The 15014-nt window shown below is 50.2% G+C and overlaps 5 protein-coding genes across 5 annotated transcripts; 2 read left to right on the top strand and 3 right to left on the bottom strand.

The window, feature by feature from the left end:
• Nucleotides 1–64: 64 nt before the first annotated feature.
• BO85DRAFT_449193 (uncharacterized protein) lies at nucleotides 65–1794 on the top strand. The gene has a single exon (XM_025660111.1). It carries the CDS (start codon nucleotides 286–288, stop codon nucleotides 1444–1446), a length of 1161 nt encoding a protein of 386 aa, XP_025516011.1. The 5' UTR covers nucleotides 65–285; the 3' UTR covers nucleotides 1447–1794.
• Nucleotides 1534–4245, bottom strand: BO85DRAFT_295045 (SNARE-binding exocyst subunit SEC6). The gene is made up of 2 exons (XM_025655295.1): nucleotides 4172–4245; nucleotides 1534–4107 (listed from the first exon to the last, which is right to left on the bottom strand). The coding sequence occupies exon 2, from the start codon at nucleotides 3893–3895 to the stop codon at nucleotides 1622–1624; it is 2274 nt and encodes a 757-aa protein (XP_025516010.1). The 5' UTR covers nucleotides 3896–4107; nucleotides 4172–4245; the 3' UTR covers nucleotides 1534–1621.
• BO85DRAFT_519957 (mitochondrial 54S ribosomal protein uL30m) lies at nucleotides 4149–5227 on the top strand (the record flags this gene model as incomplete). Its single annotated transcript, XM_025665091.1, has 2 exons — nucleotides 4149–4236; nucleotides 4379–5227. 2 exons carry the CDS (start codon nucleotides 4149–4151, stop codon nucleotides 4816–4818), a joined length of 528 nt encoding a protein of 175 aa, XP_025516009.1. The 3' UTR covers nucleotides 4819–5227.
• A 112-nt stretch (nucleotides 5228–5339) lies between these two features.
• On the bottom strand, nucleotides 5340–7270 carry BO85DRAFT_370797 (sphinganine-1-phosphate aldolase DPL1; the record flags this gene model as incomplete). Its single annotated transcript, XM_025655973.1, has 4 exons — nucleotides 5340–6351; nucleotides 6403–6536; nucleotides 6585–7062; nucleotides 7176–7270. 4 exons carry the CDS (start codon nucleotides 7268–7270, stop codon nucleotides 5340–5342), a joined length of 1719 nt encoding a protein of 572 aa, XP_025516008.1.
• A 315-nt stretch (nucleotides 7271–7585) lies between these two features.
• On the bottom strand, nucleotides 7586–9705 carry hcsA (homocitrate synthase). The gene is made up of 5 exons (XM_025660110.1): nucleotides 9530–9705; nucleotides 9239–9468; nucleotides 9095–9175; nucleotides 8971–9038; nucleotides 7586–8915 (listed from the first exon to the last, which is right to left on the bottom strand). The coding sequence occupies exons 1-5, from the start codon at nucleotides 9588–9590 to the stop codon at nucleotides 7964–7966; spliced, it is 1392 nt and encodes a 463-aa protein (XP_025516007.1). The 5' UTR covers nucleotides 9591–9705; the 3' UTR covers nucleotides 7586–7963.
• Between the last annotated feature and the right edge of the window lie 5309 nt (nucleotides 9706–15014).

Below are 15014 nucleotides of genomic sequence, written 5' to 3'. Positions count from 1 at the left end.
TATACCTTTTAGTCTGTCAGCTTCATCATCCATCCATCTTCCATCCTACTTCTTCTTACATCCACTCTGTCCATTGCTTACTACCTCCTCCATTTTATGTGAGTCATTCGGCGCATGGTTACTGAATAAAGCTTCTCAATGCGCCCCTGCAGGTCACTTAGACCCTGCATCGCAACCCATACAATACTACTACAGCAATTCCAACCCCGACATCAGCTCCATCTGCAGCTCATCCTCCCCCTCTCCCTCTCTCGACAATACCATCACCACCACCACCACAAAACCATGTCTAACCCACGACCACATCCCAATCAAAGAAAGGAAAAACGCCCCCCACTCACCCACTTCCTCTGTCTCCCCCTCATCAACGCCACCTCCCTCCCCCAACTCGAATCCTCCCTCGCAACATTCAAAGCCTCGATCCCAACTCTCCAACCTCAACACCAACATGAACATGGACATGAACACCACCAACATGCACCTCAACCTCAACCTCAACCCCTCATCCCCCCCTCCGCCCACCGCCCAGTCGGCACCCTCCACCTCACCCTCGGCGTCATGAGCCTCCCCACCCCAGACCGTCTCTCCCAAGCAATCCGCTTCCTGCACTCCCTCGACCTAGAAGCCATGCTTCGCCAGACCCAATCCTCCTCACCACAAACACTACCATCAGAACCAACCGCACCAGTCTCTCCATTCCTCATATCCCTCGAATCCCTACACGCCATTCCCCGCGCAAAAGCAGCAACCGTTCTGCATGCTGCGCCCGTGGATCCCACGAACCGTCTGTATCCGTTTTGTGTGAAGTTGAGGGATAGGTTTCTCGAGGAGGGGTTTTTGGTGGGGGATAAGCCCGCGGAGAAGCCCGCGGAGATGGCGGTGGATATAGGTGGTGGTGAGGAGCAGCAGAGGCAGGTGGATTTGGCTGCTGGGGATAGTGCAGAGATGGCGCCTGCGCCTGTCGGGTCTAAGTCCAAGGTACGGCCGTTGTTGCTGCATGCTACGATTGTGAATACTATTTACGCGAAGGGGAAAGGTGGTGGTCATGGTGGGAGAGGAGGAGGTAGAGGTGGTGATGGCAGGGGTGATAAGAGGAAGAGGCAGTATACGTTTGATGCGAGGGAGATTCTTGCTAGGTATCGCGATTATACGCCTCCTGGAGAGAGTGTGGAGAGTACTGGGACTGTAACTGGTCCTAGTATGGGGGTCATTGAGAATGAGGGCTCTGGGTCAGGGTCAGGCTCAGAGGGTGAGAGTAGTCTTCCCAAACGGAAAGGCACGCCCTTCGTCTGGGCAAGGGATTTCCCTATCGAGTCGGTATGTATCTGCGAGATGGGCGCGAAGAAACTCGTGCCTGATCTGAATGGTAAGGATGAGGGCATGAATGCGCGACTAGGGGAGAAGTATCGCGTCGTAGCGGAGAAGAGTCTGCTGTTCGGTTCGTGATATCTTGAATATCATGTTTGGATCATGTTTGGCTAAGAGCAGACAGCAACAGCAGCAGCATGTACATACATAGTCTACAACCAGAATGATGTGTAAAAAGTAACAAGAGTAGATAAAACGCCAAACACCACGCTGAAAGACAACTCTCAACCACCATACCAATAACCCACCCCAACTACCTGACCTTACTCATCAACGTCTCCATCCCCCTCTCCACAGACAGCTCGGCCGCCTTGGCCTTAACAGCACTGATCATACTGCGCTCGAAATCATCCCTCGTCCTCAGCACAGCCTCAACCCACGAGAGCTGCAAATCCCAATACTCGGTCTTGAAGTTCTCATAGACAGCGACGAGAGCAGGGCCCTTCTCCGACTCCAACAATCTAACCAACCAATCCACCAACCGCCACTTCATCTTAATCGTACCGGCAAACGAATCCGGATAATTCTGGAAGAAAGCAAACACCGTAAGGACATCATCCTTGAATTTATCCGTGTACGGATCGGTATTATGGCGGAACTTGACGCCCTTGTTGCGCACAGACGAGAGGTACTTGACGAGGAGCTCGTCGGAGAGTTCCTCGACCAGGATATCCGTAAGAGAGGGGTGCAGGACGGGGGAGTAATCAGCCATGTAGTCTTCGAAGGTCGAAGTGATGCGCTTGACAGCGAAATCGCCGTACCACTTCTGGGTGAAGAAGTCGGGGATAGTGGTGCGGAAGTCGACGGCGAAGATGAGTTCGACGAACTGGGTGAGGCAGTGGGTGCTGAGATCGACGTAGCCGTCGCGCAGGGCGTCGAGTTCGGGGATGGCTCGGGAGGCCATGTACTTGGGGTCGACGATGGTTTCGAAGTCGCGTTTGAAGCGGCTAAGGTAGCCCAGTTGGCCGGTTTCTTCGTTGTCGTCGATGCAGGCGATTTGGTCGTTGGCGACGGCGACGAGCCAGTCCTGGAGGAGTTGTAGGCCGTCGAGGAGGTCGCCGCCGGGGGCTTTGTATTTGGCGCATTCTTCGTCGATGAGGGTTTGCCAGGCCACTTGGCGGGCTTTGAGCACGCGGAACATGGCGTCGATAATGCCCTCGACGACGTCGGTGCGGGAGGAGGCGCCCGAGGCCATGATCTGTTCGTGTAGCATGCGCCACATGTCTGGGAGGGTTTTGGTGCGGAAGCAGCCTTCTGGGTTGGTGTCGAGGGAGTCTGGGATGCGTTCGACGAGTCCCTTGCGGTCGGTTTCGGTGATGCGGTTGGTCCAGTCTTCCACGGCGCGGATGATGATGTTTTGCCATTGGCGGATGAGTTCGGGTTCGCGGTCGTCCAGGATGTTGGGCTTGAGGTCGGCTTGTTTCCAGCCGAGCTTGTTCATCTTCTTGTAGTATTTCTCCGTCCAGTGGATGATGGCGAGGAGGTTGTCGGCGGGTAGTTCGGGGTCGTTGATCAGCCCGATGAAGAAGTCGTGCATCATCCGGTGGTAGATCTCCGTGTAGGTCTTGTAGATCTTCCATTTTTTCGGCATTAGCGGCTGCATACCTTGCTGCACGGTGTAGAGGTCATTGAAGAACCAGCGGAAGTTCTTGTCGAGGTTGTCCGGCTCGGCCAGGAAGTCCTCCTTGGTGGCTTCGAACTGGTTCTGCGCGTAGAACTCGATAGCTTGCAGGAACTTCTCCTTGTATCCTCGAACCGTCTTCGGTCCTACGTTCATTGATTTGAAGCGATCTGCGAGGTCCTGGTGATCCTTCTGCGCCTCCTGCAACGCCCGCACTGTCTGATCATTCTTCTCCTCGTTCATGACCACAACCGCCAGCCGGACCACCATCCCAGGGTTATCCGACTGCACCAGCGGGATCAAGTTCATGCACGCCGTACCAAGGTGATCATCAAACCAATCAACCACCCCATCCAACCCCTGGAAGTAATCCGCCAGAGTCTCCTCACTACTCGGATCTTGCGCCTTGCGTATCTGATCCATCGCCTCGTCTCTGAAATCGCGCAGCTTCGAAATCTGCATATGAGCCCTTAGCAAATTGGGCTGATTCTCCAGATCCTCATCATCCTCGCGCAGAAGATCCTCAACCGCCGCCAGGTTCTCACTGAACTCCTCCAGCCCCTTCTTCATCGCCAACGTGGCCTCGAAGTTCCTTTGCACCTTGGCCAGCTTGTCAATTTGCGAGAAGTCCTCCACGCTCGTTTGCGACTCCGCGCATAGCTTGTCGATTCCTTGTAGCTCGTCTTTCGTCTTGGACACCTGTCGCTGTCCTTCCGTGAGGGCGTTGATGCTGCGCTGCACGGTCTCCAGTTGGTCGCGCAGACCTTCCCGTAGCTGAGAATCAACAGCCGCTTTCTTGCGCGAGTATTCGGCTTTCAGACCCATGATCTTGTCGAGGTCTTCGGGGTGGCGGAGGATGTCTTCTAGACGGGGCATGGCCACCGTTCCGTTGTCGTCTCGCGCCATGGTTTGTAGCTGTCGCAGTCCCGAAGCTCACGGTATAGTCGTTCAACGAGTCCGTATCACCGCAAGTACAGAGATGAAGCAGACCGGGTATTATCACACCACCAACAAGTATAGTCCAATCAACCGACCGATGGTGGTTAGCTATAGTAACAACTAGACCATAAGCTAGCAGCAATTATCCCCTCCTAAACGCGCAGCGCTCCGGGGTATATCTGCATACCATTCGAATCATTAGCACGATAGCCTCCCCAACATGAAAACGAGAGACAAACTCACCAATGGCTCACCGAGCCAAAGAATGTTCCAAAATGACAATCGTTACAAAGATACACAGCGAATAGGTAAGTAGCATAGCAAGCATACTAAGTAGTAAATGCCACCCGCATTTCCCGCCCGCCAACCCTCCAACCGGCAGAACACATCCACCACGTGACTCCCCGCCCAGCTACGCTACCGCCATCGGGAAATTTGCGGAATCAACAGCAAAAGCATCCCAGCGAGCAGCATTCGCAAGCCCAGAGAACAACTCCACATCCTCCAAACCAGCTGGGTCATTGACCGTCTACGTTACGATCCTCCGAAACCTTCCTACCAAGTACCTCCGAACCAAACAAACAAACCCACAAACCGCCAGAATGAGCAGCTACTTCCGTGTCACGCTCATGCGCTCAGCAATCGGTCTCCCACGCCGCACCAACGACGTCCTAAAAGCCCTCGGCCTGAAGAAGCGCATGGCTACCGTTTTCCACCCCGTGTCGCCGTCCGTGGCGGGTCAAATCATGAAAGTCAAGGAATTGGTGCAGGTGCAGGAAGTCGACCGCCGACTCACGAAGCAAGAGGTGCATCTCGAGCGCAAGCCCGATCCGGGATACTATGTTGAGAAGACCTCGGGGGTGGAGTTTGAGGAGAATAGATTGGCTTGAGTGACATCCATCTCTAGGGAATGAGGTGGACTGTTGGTGTTTTCGATTCGGCTTTTTTGCGGAATGGTTCGTTTTGATTGATTGATTGATTGGTATGCGATTGGAGTCTGGGATTTCAAATTTTATTGTCGAATTTATTGGACATTCCTGCTCATGTGGCGGGGAAGGGATGTGTACTATATGGGATTGAGGAAGTGGGTGAATTTCCACTTAGAGGTGGAGGTGAAGGGAAGTGAACTATTGCATGCATCCAGCGGCTTTCATTTGATCAGATCATGTATCTGAGTCCGGGTTCATATTGCGCAACGATTTTGCATTGTACTATACTACACATATTGTCATATGGAATGGGATCTACATCACCCTAAAAGTTCAAGTCTTAACGTCTGTTTTATAACAATAACTCTCCAGACGAAGCAATACCCAACCTATGCACCATAACACCAATTGTCCGCTATTTGCAATTCCTAGACTTATACGCTTTTCAACCCATATGGACAGTGCGGGCCTTTCTGAACAATCTAAGCTTTGTACAGGGTATCCAGGAAGCCCTCGGCCAGGCGGCTGACAATACTCTTGTCCGGCATGCTGCCGGCCACACCGTACAGGGCTGCAGTGTCTCCACGCTTAACAACATATGCCTTGCCTTGCTGCTTCCTCTCTTCCGCCTTGGCCAACTCCGCCTCCACAGCCACGACCAGGTCGGTGGTAAGTGCATCCACAGCAGCGGCCGTGGGGACGGTGAACGCGACATGGATCGCCGGGGGCGATTGAAGCGCATTGAGATGCCAGCCCTTGGCAGAAAGGCTGTCCGCAATATCGTAAATATCAACGGCATCATTCTTGCTGTAGAACGCAACAACGCTGACCATGGGCTTTCCCACGATGTCCAAGCTCTTCGACAGAACTGAGTGCTCTTTGATGGAGGATTCGAACTTCTTGGCGGCGCCCATGATGTCCAAGCAGCTCTTGATGTAGCCAGACTCGCCAACACTCATCAAACTGGCCCAACATCCGGCAATCAGGGCACCAGGACGGGAACCCGCGACAGATGGGGATGCATAAACACCACCGGACCAGTCTGGGTAGATGAAGTATTGGTAGCTGCGGTAGGCCTTGTTGCGATACAAGAGCACCGAGTTACCCTTGGGTGCAAATCCATACTTGTGTGTGTCCACACTGATGCTAGTCACTCCGGGAAGGCGGAAATCAAAGCCACCTTCCTCTTCATAGGGTGACGCAAAGCCTGCCTTCTTCAGAAAGGCAACAACAAAGGAACCAAGGCAGCAGTCAACATGCAGAGGGATCTTGTAAGACGTCGCGAGACGAGACAGAGCTGGGATGTCATCAACAATTCCATGAGGGAAGTTGGGTGCCGAGCCAACAATCAAGACAGTGTTCGAGTTAATCAGGCGACGCACGGAGGGAATGTCCACCTTGTACTCGGGAGCCGGGCAGGGAACACGATGGAGCTTGATCTTGAAGTAGTTGCAGGCTTTGATGAAGGCAGCATGAGCAGTATCAGGAATGATCCTACGGGCGTGTCAGTAGATAAGCAGGGTATGTATAGGAGTAGCCACCCACATTTCCGGTTCCTTTACGCCACGCTCGAGGAAAGCCTTCTGGCGCGCACCCAAGCATGCCATGATGATCGACTCCGTACCGCCACTTGTAGTGACACCCGCGCCATCGGACGGGGCATTGAACAACGCCAGAACCTAAATCAAGTAAGCCACAGACTCGTGAATTTCCCGGGAAGTCATTACCATAGCTACGACTTCGGCTTCCATCTTCCGAACACCAGGGAACACATCAGGATGGATGGGGTTGGCAACACCAAACTGTCCGAACGCTTCTGCCTGCAGCTTCAACAGGTCCTGGCCACCGTGATAGACAGCACCACTGACACGGCCATCTTCCCAGCGTGTATGTTCCATATTCGCCAGCTTGTCGAGCTCAGCGCGAACCTGTTCCGCGGTCCATCCTTCCTTGGGAAGATTCAGATACCGATTAACACCAGGCCCAGACGCGACGAGTTTCGATTCGAGATTCTCAATAGCGGTGGAAACCTGCTTATCAACCTGGCCGCGGACGCCGGGGAATCGCAGAAAGACGGAATAGAAGAAGAGACGGACGGCGGCGTAGGCATTACGGATGCTGCCGAAGATGCCATAACCGCGCAATGAATAGAATGTCTTGCGAACGTAGCGAAGGATAAAGAGGACAAAAACGATATTTCGAAGACTAATCGCCCGGTGATTAACAGATTAGTACATAGCTCCAGGAAACAAACGTCAGACGAGCGAGCGATCGTCCGCCGTTACGCGGGGATAATGTTAAGCTGCTCGGCCACTCACAAGTCCAGATGTGCCGCCGCCAGTTGGGTGCTGGGGGCCCTGCTGTAGCCCAGCAATTTATTCTGCAGGGCGACGGGAAGTAAAGAAGATGCCATAGTTGTAGGCAATAGAAATAAAGCCGGGTCGGGGTAAGGGCACGACGACCTCCAGACTGAGGGAGAAGAGAAAGACTGGGGAAGTGAAGGAAGGTCGATGGGGTCGGATGATGCAGGAAACCGGAGCCGGGGGCGATAAGAACGACTTGACTGGCCGCGGACGGGCAGTCGGGAAACTGCCTCGGTTCCCGCATGCGCTTCTCCTCATGACAATCTAGTCTAGTACTAGATTTGACACTCCGAATGGATTCACATCCCCCCTTTGCTTCTGTTACACCAATCAATTCCAATTAATCTTACTAGATATATTGCAGCCACACTTTTAACTTTGGTATATCCTGTATTATGTAGGATAGATGCATATGGCATCGAAATTCTGCGTATGTACACGGTCCCACGCGAGGACCAAGGGCTGTCCTAACACCGGCCCCCCCTCCCTTTTTTCCATCAGAGACAAGGAACAACTTTTGAAAACCCCGTGGAAATCAAAGAAACCATCCTGAGAACACATAAACATCCATTCATGAAACCAGCAAACGCAAAACAAGAACGTCCTCCGCCAAGGGAGCCGCTAAAAGAGTAAGAAAATAGAAAACATCGAAGCTCTAATAAGGATATAGACGTCTATCCCAGTCGGAATAAATGCATAATTAGAAGAAAAGCCAACGTCGGAGACCACTTTCGATCCCATACTTAGGCAGAAGCCTGAGCGGCAAGCTCCTTCTCCTTGGCAGCGAACTGAGCCTGCTCGTCGGCCGTGAGGTCCAGGAGGGGCTTGTTCTCGCCCAGCTTGAGGTTGCGGTAGTAGGCACGGATGATACTGTCGGCATCATCGACAGCAATGGGGCGGATATCGGCCAGAGCCTTGATCTTGGCCGTGCACTCCTTGTACTGGTCATCGGTCATCTCGATCTTGAGCTGCTGGGCACGCGACTTGATGGCGTTCCAGCCGGTCAGACGAGAAGCGAAGTGGACATAACGAGACATGCCGAAGTCGGCGGGGTTGATAATCTCGTAGGTGCTGGGGTTGTTGAGGATGGCCTTGGCGTGGATACCGGCCTTGTGGGTGAAAGCGCAGAAACCGGTGATGTAGTTGTTGAAGGGGATGTTGACCTCAACGGCCTCGGCAACAAGGTCCTCGATATCCTTGAGCTTCTCCAGCCTGTACTTGCCCTTGACGTACTCGGGGTCGGCAACCATCATGCGGGCCATGAGACCACCGAGGGGAGTGATACCGTTACGCTCACCGATACCAAGGACGGAGGTATCGATGTGAGTGGCACCAGCCTCCAGGGCACAGTAAGCGTTGGCAATAGCACAACCAGTGTCGTTGTGGAAGTGGGTCTCGATGTCACAGCTGACAACACCTCTCAGGACACGGACGAGCTCGTAGACCTGACGGGGGGAAGCGCAGCCGACGGTATCGGCGATACCGACACGGTTAACACCGACCTTGTCGACGGCCGAGTAGATGGACAGGAGGTCGACGAGATCAGAGCGGAAAGAGTCCTCACTGGAGAAACGGATCTCAATACCCTTGGACTTGACGAATTCGATGACTTCGATGGCGGTGTTCTTGATGTAGGTCATGTCCTTGCCGTGGGAGTGCTCACGGAGGTAAGAGGAGGTTCCAATAACAACATCACTGTCCGAAATTGTTAGCAGTCGAACATGGAATATGCAGGACAATCAGCACTTACACTCCATCGACACCGGTCTCGACGGCAATGCGAGCATCGTCCATGTGGCAACGGATGTGGGTCAGGATCTGATTCGAACATTAGCCGGATGACGCACAACACGCGGTAGACAGGTATAACATACCTTAGCCTTGAGGCCAAGCTTGCAAATGGCCTCACAGTCCTTTCTCGACTGCTCGGAAGCGCAAGGGCTGGTGAGCTCAATCTAGAGTGGTGGTCAGTGCACGCTCTCTCCGGTATTGTGAAGATCCACCGGGGTATGACTCACGTAGTCAACACCGAATTCATCGAGGGCCTTGGCGATTTCAATCTTCTTCTCAGTGTCGAAGAAAGCGTTGGCGAACTGTTCACCCTCACGCAGGGTACTCTCGATAATCTGGAAGCGAGAGACGTTGCTCAGGAAGTCGGTGACACCGACGTTGTGGCCATAGGGGTTCCGAGAGACGGAGGGGTGGGGGTTCTGGCGAGTCTCGACGGCAGTGAAGCCGGGGTGTTCACCTGAAGGGTATTGATTAGTATAGGCACTTACAATTCATCTGTTTGAAAGCTAGAAACATACCGTTGCGGCCATTGGCAGCGTTGGCCTGCCCATTGGGCTCGTGGTCTGCACCGGGGCACATTGTGAAAGACTTGATGGTGGGGTAGCACGCAGATAGATCGGTAGTATATAGTTAAGACGGCAGATGGCTCTAGTGAGGTTGATGGTCAGTATTGAGCAACCAGCGTTGAATGAGAGCAAAGCAAGATAGATATAGGAAGAAGACTAACAAGCGAGGCTAGCGAATGAGTCACAGATGGATTTAAATGTAGAGACGTTGTTGAGGGAGGCAGGGAAGAGTCATAGGTTGCCAGGAGAAAGAGAAAAGTGGGCGGAGATTAAAAAAAGCCGGGCGGTCAGCGCAATGATGATTCGCGGGCAATGCAACTGGAGACTCCTCGGCCGGTCCCTCCCTTCTGCTCTTCTTTCTGCGGCAACGACGAAATTTTCACCCTCTTTTTTCGCCTGCTGGAAATGGCTCACACTCCCTCTTGTGGGGAACCTGGACCGTGAACTGCGCATCCGGCGGCCCCAATTGCTCAGCGTGAGGATCATTCCCCAGTCTCCAACAGGGTCAACCAATGTCCTGTAGTCATTTCCATTATTAAGGTCTACTCCATGCTTTGCCTACAGGCTGCCTTGGGGCGCTATTCATGGGCGGTGACGGGCTACGTGGATTTGCCACTGAAAGAGTATGCGAGTATGCCAGCGACAACGAATGTGCCATTCTTGGTACAGGTGGCTGAGGTGGAAGTGCATTTTGCTGGTAGATCTTCGTTTATCCATCCTATCGCTGCTACCGAGGGCTTTTAGCCTTTTTCAAATCCCAGTCAGAAGGGTTTGTGTCTAGGGTTCACCACCCCCTGCTAGTGAACACTTGGGTTTAGTTCAACCCGACATCGGCAGGGGGGCATTTCTCGGATAGATGATAGCGTCTTCAATGGCTCGCGTCGAGATGCCAACGATTGATAATCGCCTTTCCACTTCGACCGTGGAACCATTATCATTGGATGATTTCGATTAGCAGTCTCCAAGTGTCCTGGCAACCGTATCTGAAGGGCTGCGTAACTTGAATCATAACGTTGACTAAGGTTGGAGAACGGCCCTCCTGAGGCCGTTGCTAGGACTTGCTACACTTTCTTCCCCATTCAGGACTTGAGTCACATCCAGTACGTCACCGGTGGCCGATACCGCCCCTCTATTTTCATTTCCTGGCTTTTCGTTGGTCGGCCTGGATTACGTCAGGTATTTTCTCGCCCGATAGAGTAATATGCTGCTGATCCCTGCACCACTGCTTGCGTTAGTCCCTATTCGGTATAGACTGCTCTGGCCAGGCCTTTATCCGTCAAGTCCGTCTGATGCATTATTCCCAATTGGGGTGGTTGTAGCTTTCTCATAATCCAGTGCTAATGCTGAACGGAGTACTTATGCCTGCATTTATTGCAGAGCTGCAGCGGCACTATTATCAAGCATGCAATAGATAGAGACCTCTGGCATCGACATCACATTCCAACGCCGCATCCCAATAGCCTAGTATTCTGTATATGGGTGACTGTACTAAGGATACTAAAAATAACAGCATAATACTCGCTATGTTCGTTGCTGCCACTATATATGTTCCTGTTAGAACACATTCGCTTTTCATGCAGGCCAAATGATAGGCTCTCTTCCGTACAAAGGTGTCAAAAGAATTCAAAATGAATGTACCTGGCCGTAGTTTGAAAAGTGGTTTGATTTATGACCCGTCAAAATCCTTTATTTAGTTCAGTCTTTACTTTTGATAACAGAACTAAGAGACATACTCTCTACTATTCTATATTGGATTCGCCGCAAACAGGTGATCACAACAATGGGCTAGACAATCGTAACGGGTTACAAGCCCGAATATACACATATCACATCTATAGGCTCTCTCGAGACTGTTATGTCTCTTAAAGAGCTCGGCTCTCACAATCCCACATTACAAGATCTAAGTGGAGCGTACATTGTCACCATAACAGGACACTCTCTTACAGTTTGCATATATACTGATTCTGGAAGATTAGCTAGAGCTCAGAAAAATATTCGGACAGCGTGGAACACATATGTTTCTTGAATATAACGAAGACATCTAGGCGTTGTATCTTAGTAAGCTTCAAACCTCTATCCATTTACGCGAGTATTTTACGAGAGATGCGTTACCGTCGAACAAGACATCCTGAATGCAACTGTATTTCTGTCAGTTTTTTACAGTATCTAGGTTTGGTAGCAGTAAGTATTTCTACTACAAGGCCGTTATGAGTACCTCTACCAGGTAGTGAAACACCTGGAAAATCATATAAACCCCGGCATGATTGATACTTATTCATTGCCGCTAAAAAGTTCTCATGTAAAAGGTCCATGCTCTGTTTGAAGAACTCTCATCGGCCATCTCATCGGCCGTCAAACATCCGGAAATGAGGATACAGTCCATTTTGGCAGACAGATTCGATGCAGTGGTGAATCATGACAAAAGAGACATTAACAAATATATGGACATCTTGCATCGGAAGAGGGTCTGTAACAGGAACTGACAAACGCTCAATTTTCTGCTATAGAAGTGAGAGTGAAGTGTCCTATAGAAGTTTCATCACGACCAAGTTGATTGCATAATTGCTCGACCATGAATTAGAAGCACCGACAGATTGTGGAATGTATTAACAAGAGGAGATTTATCACACCTTCAAGGTATCGTACCACAATTTCTAAAGAATGTGCCAAAGAATCAGAAAGGAACCCTAGGTGATACGAGGTTTTCTCGAACTTTGTGAATATTTCTAGCAAATGATTAGGAAAGCCATAGAGAGCTTACTGCTGAAATAGCCATCTCCTTGTTGCAAATACACAAGATCAAGCACGAGCATACCGGGGCGGACCAAGTAGAAAATTGACTATTTCATTTACTGGCTTATATATGTCCAGATACATTCCGGACTGATGAAGAAAACATGACACCTGATCACCATAGCATCAATGGCAAAATACAGCGAAGCCGGGGGAGAAAGTTGCTCAAGATAAAATAATAGACAAAAGATGGAGATAAAGGATGACGCCGTTGGGTAAAGGAGACACTAGTGGTACATATCTACCTCTGCAAGGCAGAGTGGACAAAGTATCGTGTTGGAAACGAAGATTTTGGACTGTCGAATATGACTGTAAGAAAAGCGTTAAATTTATGATTGTTACTATTGAATGTTGTCTAGGATCATATAGAGATTACAACTGGGAAGAACTCTTTTATCTATGGATATAAGGATATCTTCTCGGCAGGGAGACAAGTCTAGTGCAATCAATCTCAATGTTTGATGCTCATAATGGTTATAAGATCTAATCAGTAGCCAGGTTTAAAAAGATTCATCTACTTTGAGAGAACTAACAAGGTTTTGGCAGGTTCTGGAAAGAAGGACGTGAAAGGGATCATCACAGTGCCAAAGGAGGCCATCTAGATTAGTGACAATAGTATTGACAAACCCTTGCTTTAATGGCTCGGACGCCAGATACACGCTGCTCTATTACGTAGCTAACAGAGCCCGGATATGTTAGACTCTGAACAGGGTTCAACAATGGAAGACAGTCTGGGTCAATCACTAAAGTATATGTGAAGATAGCAGATAGCAATTCAAGTTCTGCAAGACACTTCCCTGAGTTGTCGCATCATGCTCTTATCAACCTACTTTTATTCTTTCCAAATTGTATACCCCGTTTCGAGTACTAAAGCTGTGTCCAAGTGTCAAAAGTAGACATAGTAGCCTTGAAGAGTTGCACAATCATTCTACTATGCAGGTAGAGTAGCTGCGTTGAATCCTCTCATCCATGGGCCGCTAGTATCGGTTTACTCTTCCGTCCAGCACCTAGAACAATTGAAAGAAATCGACCGTTGATTTGATGTGTCGAAATTTGTCTTTACTTTTCAAGATTATAGAGGGGTATATCCCATGGCAAGGACTGAAAACAGCCTCAGGACTGACTATCGGTGGGTTTGTGAGAATTGACGCTGAGCTGACTGGCAGTTGATGTTGCATATATTTCTGTTCAAACAGGGCTCTTTTAGTACTATTTCATGAAGGGATACAGGATGACTTAGAAGATGTGTACATGTCTCTTCAGAAACAGGTAGGCTTCTATTGAGGATCTGATAGCCTTCCGTCTGTAGCAACTAACGTAGAACAAACAGGAATGGGGTAGAGTCAGCCAAATGAAATAGCTAGTCTTACGCAGAGAAACAGCACTAAATCAAAGGCGAAGCCAACAGAATGTTTCTTTCTAATCTTCATGACTCATTCAAATCCAAGTACACTATCCCACCGGCTCAGGTGGCACATCTTCGATAGCAGAGATGTGTTTCACGTCTAATACAGATATTCATTCGAATTAGATGGCATATTAATTACTACATCTAGTAATACATGCGAGCCATTACTCAACTTCTCATCTTGCACAATTAGTGGATTTAAAGGCGTGTTTGCCATCATTGCGAGGACGATAAACTAGGCCCCGGCCCTCTGGGACGAATTAGGGCTGATACAGATCCAACGGACAAATCCTTCACCTGAGCTCTCTAAAGAGCTTTTATGTCGGTGAGGCGCTCTCTGAGGACCCGGCTTTGCTTGGTGTCTTGTTGTCCCAGTTGCAACTCACACTACTAGGACTTATCCCACTATTTTCGGGCCAAAATTCTGCCATCTCAGTATCCGATAATTTGGGAAATATGATCATCCCTTCCGACGGGGCGGGAAGGATCCCCAAGACATCGTGCTCTAGACTAGTATAAACTAGATTGACTGTGGCATTGTAATGTCAGCCAAACGTGGTTGTGGCGCTTGCTGGGGGAAATAAAATGCGACTTTTGGTCTCTTTCCGGGTGGGATGGGGAGTGATTTTCTATAAGTGTAGACATACTTCGATTTCTTATTGGTGCAGAAACTCTTTCTGAAGGTCAAGCTGGTAGGCTAACAATTAGTATAGACACAGTAAGACGTCTGTCATCCACCCAAGGCATGTAGATCCACTCCTTCGGTCATGCCACATGGGGTATTTGAGATGTTGACTATACATTCGTCTTGCTTGCAAGCGGTCTGGAATCCTCTGTGCTTACTAGTTACCCAAGCGTCCCCACTTTTACTGAAATCGATGAAACATACACTTGGAAGTTTTAGTGTCTTGGAAGCTTTGGGGTCTGTGTTCGTTGTGGCGACCTCTGGAGTCGTACGCTACTATGTTTTGCCGGGTTCTATATTCAGCCCCCACGGTTCACTTTGGCGGCCTGTCAGACTGTTCATGTCAGGATACATCGGTTGAGGGAAGCTTTGATGGAAAGTGTCTATTGAATGCTACGACGTCCGCCGTAGGTGAACAGGGAGATGGTCGTTCGGGTGATGGATCTAACGACCTGGACAGGAAGGTGTGAAGTTGTAGAAAACTCGACCAAGTCATTGTGGTCCCCTGATCCAGACTATCCAAAAATTACATGATATAGCACTCTATGGCA

Source organism: Aspergillus piperis (genome assembly GCF_003184755.1).
Source record: "Aspergillus piperis CBS 112811 unplaced genomic scaffold BO85scaffold_8, whole genome shotgun sequence".
NCBI classification, from domain to species: Eukaryota; Fungi; Ascomycota; class Eurotiomycetes; order Eurotiales; family Aspergillaceae; genus Aspergillus; species Aspergillus piperis.
The sequence above is the reverse complement of the archived record's forward strand: the minus strand, read 5'-3'. Positions and strand labels throughout refer to the sequence as shown.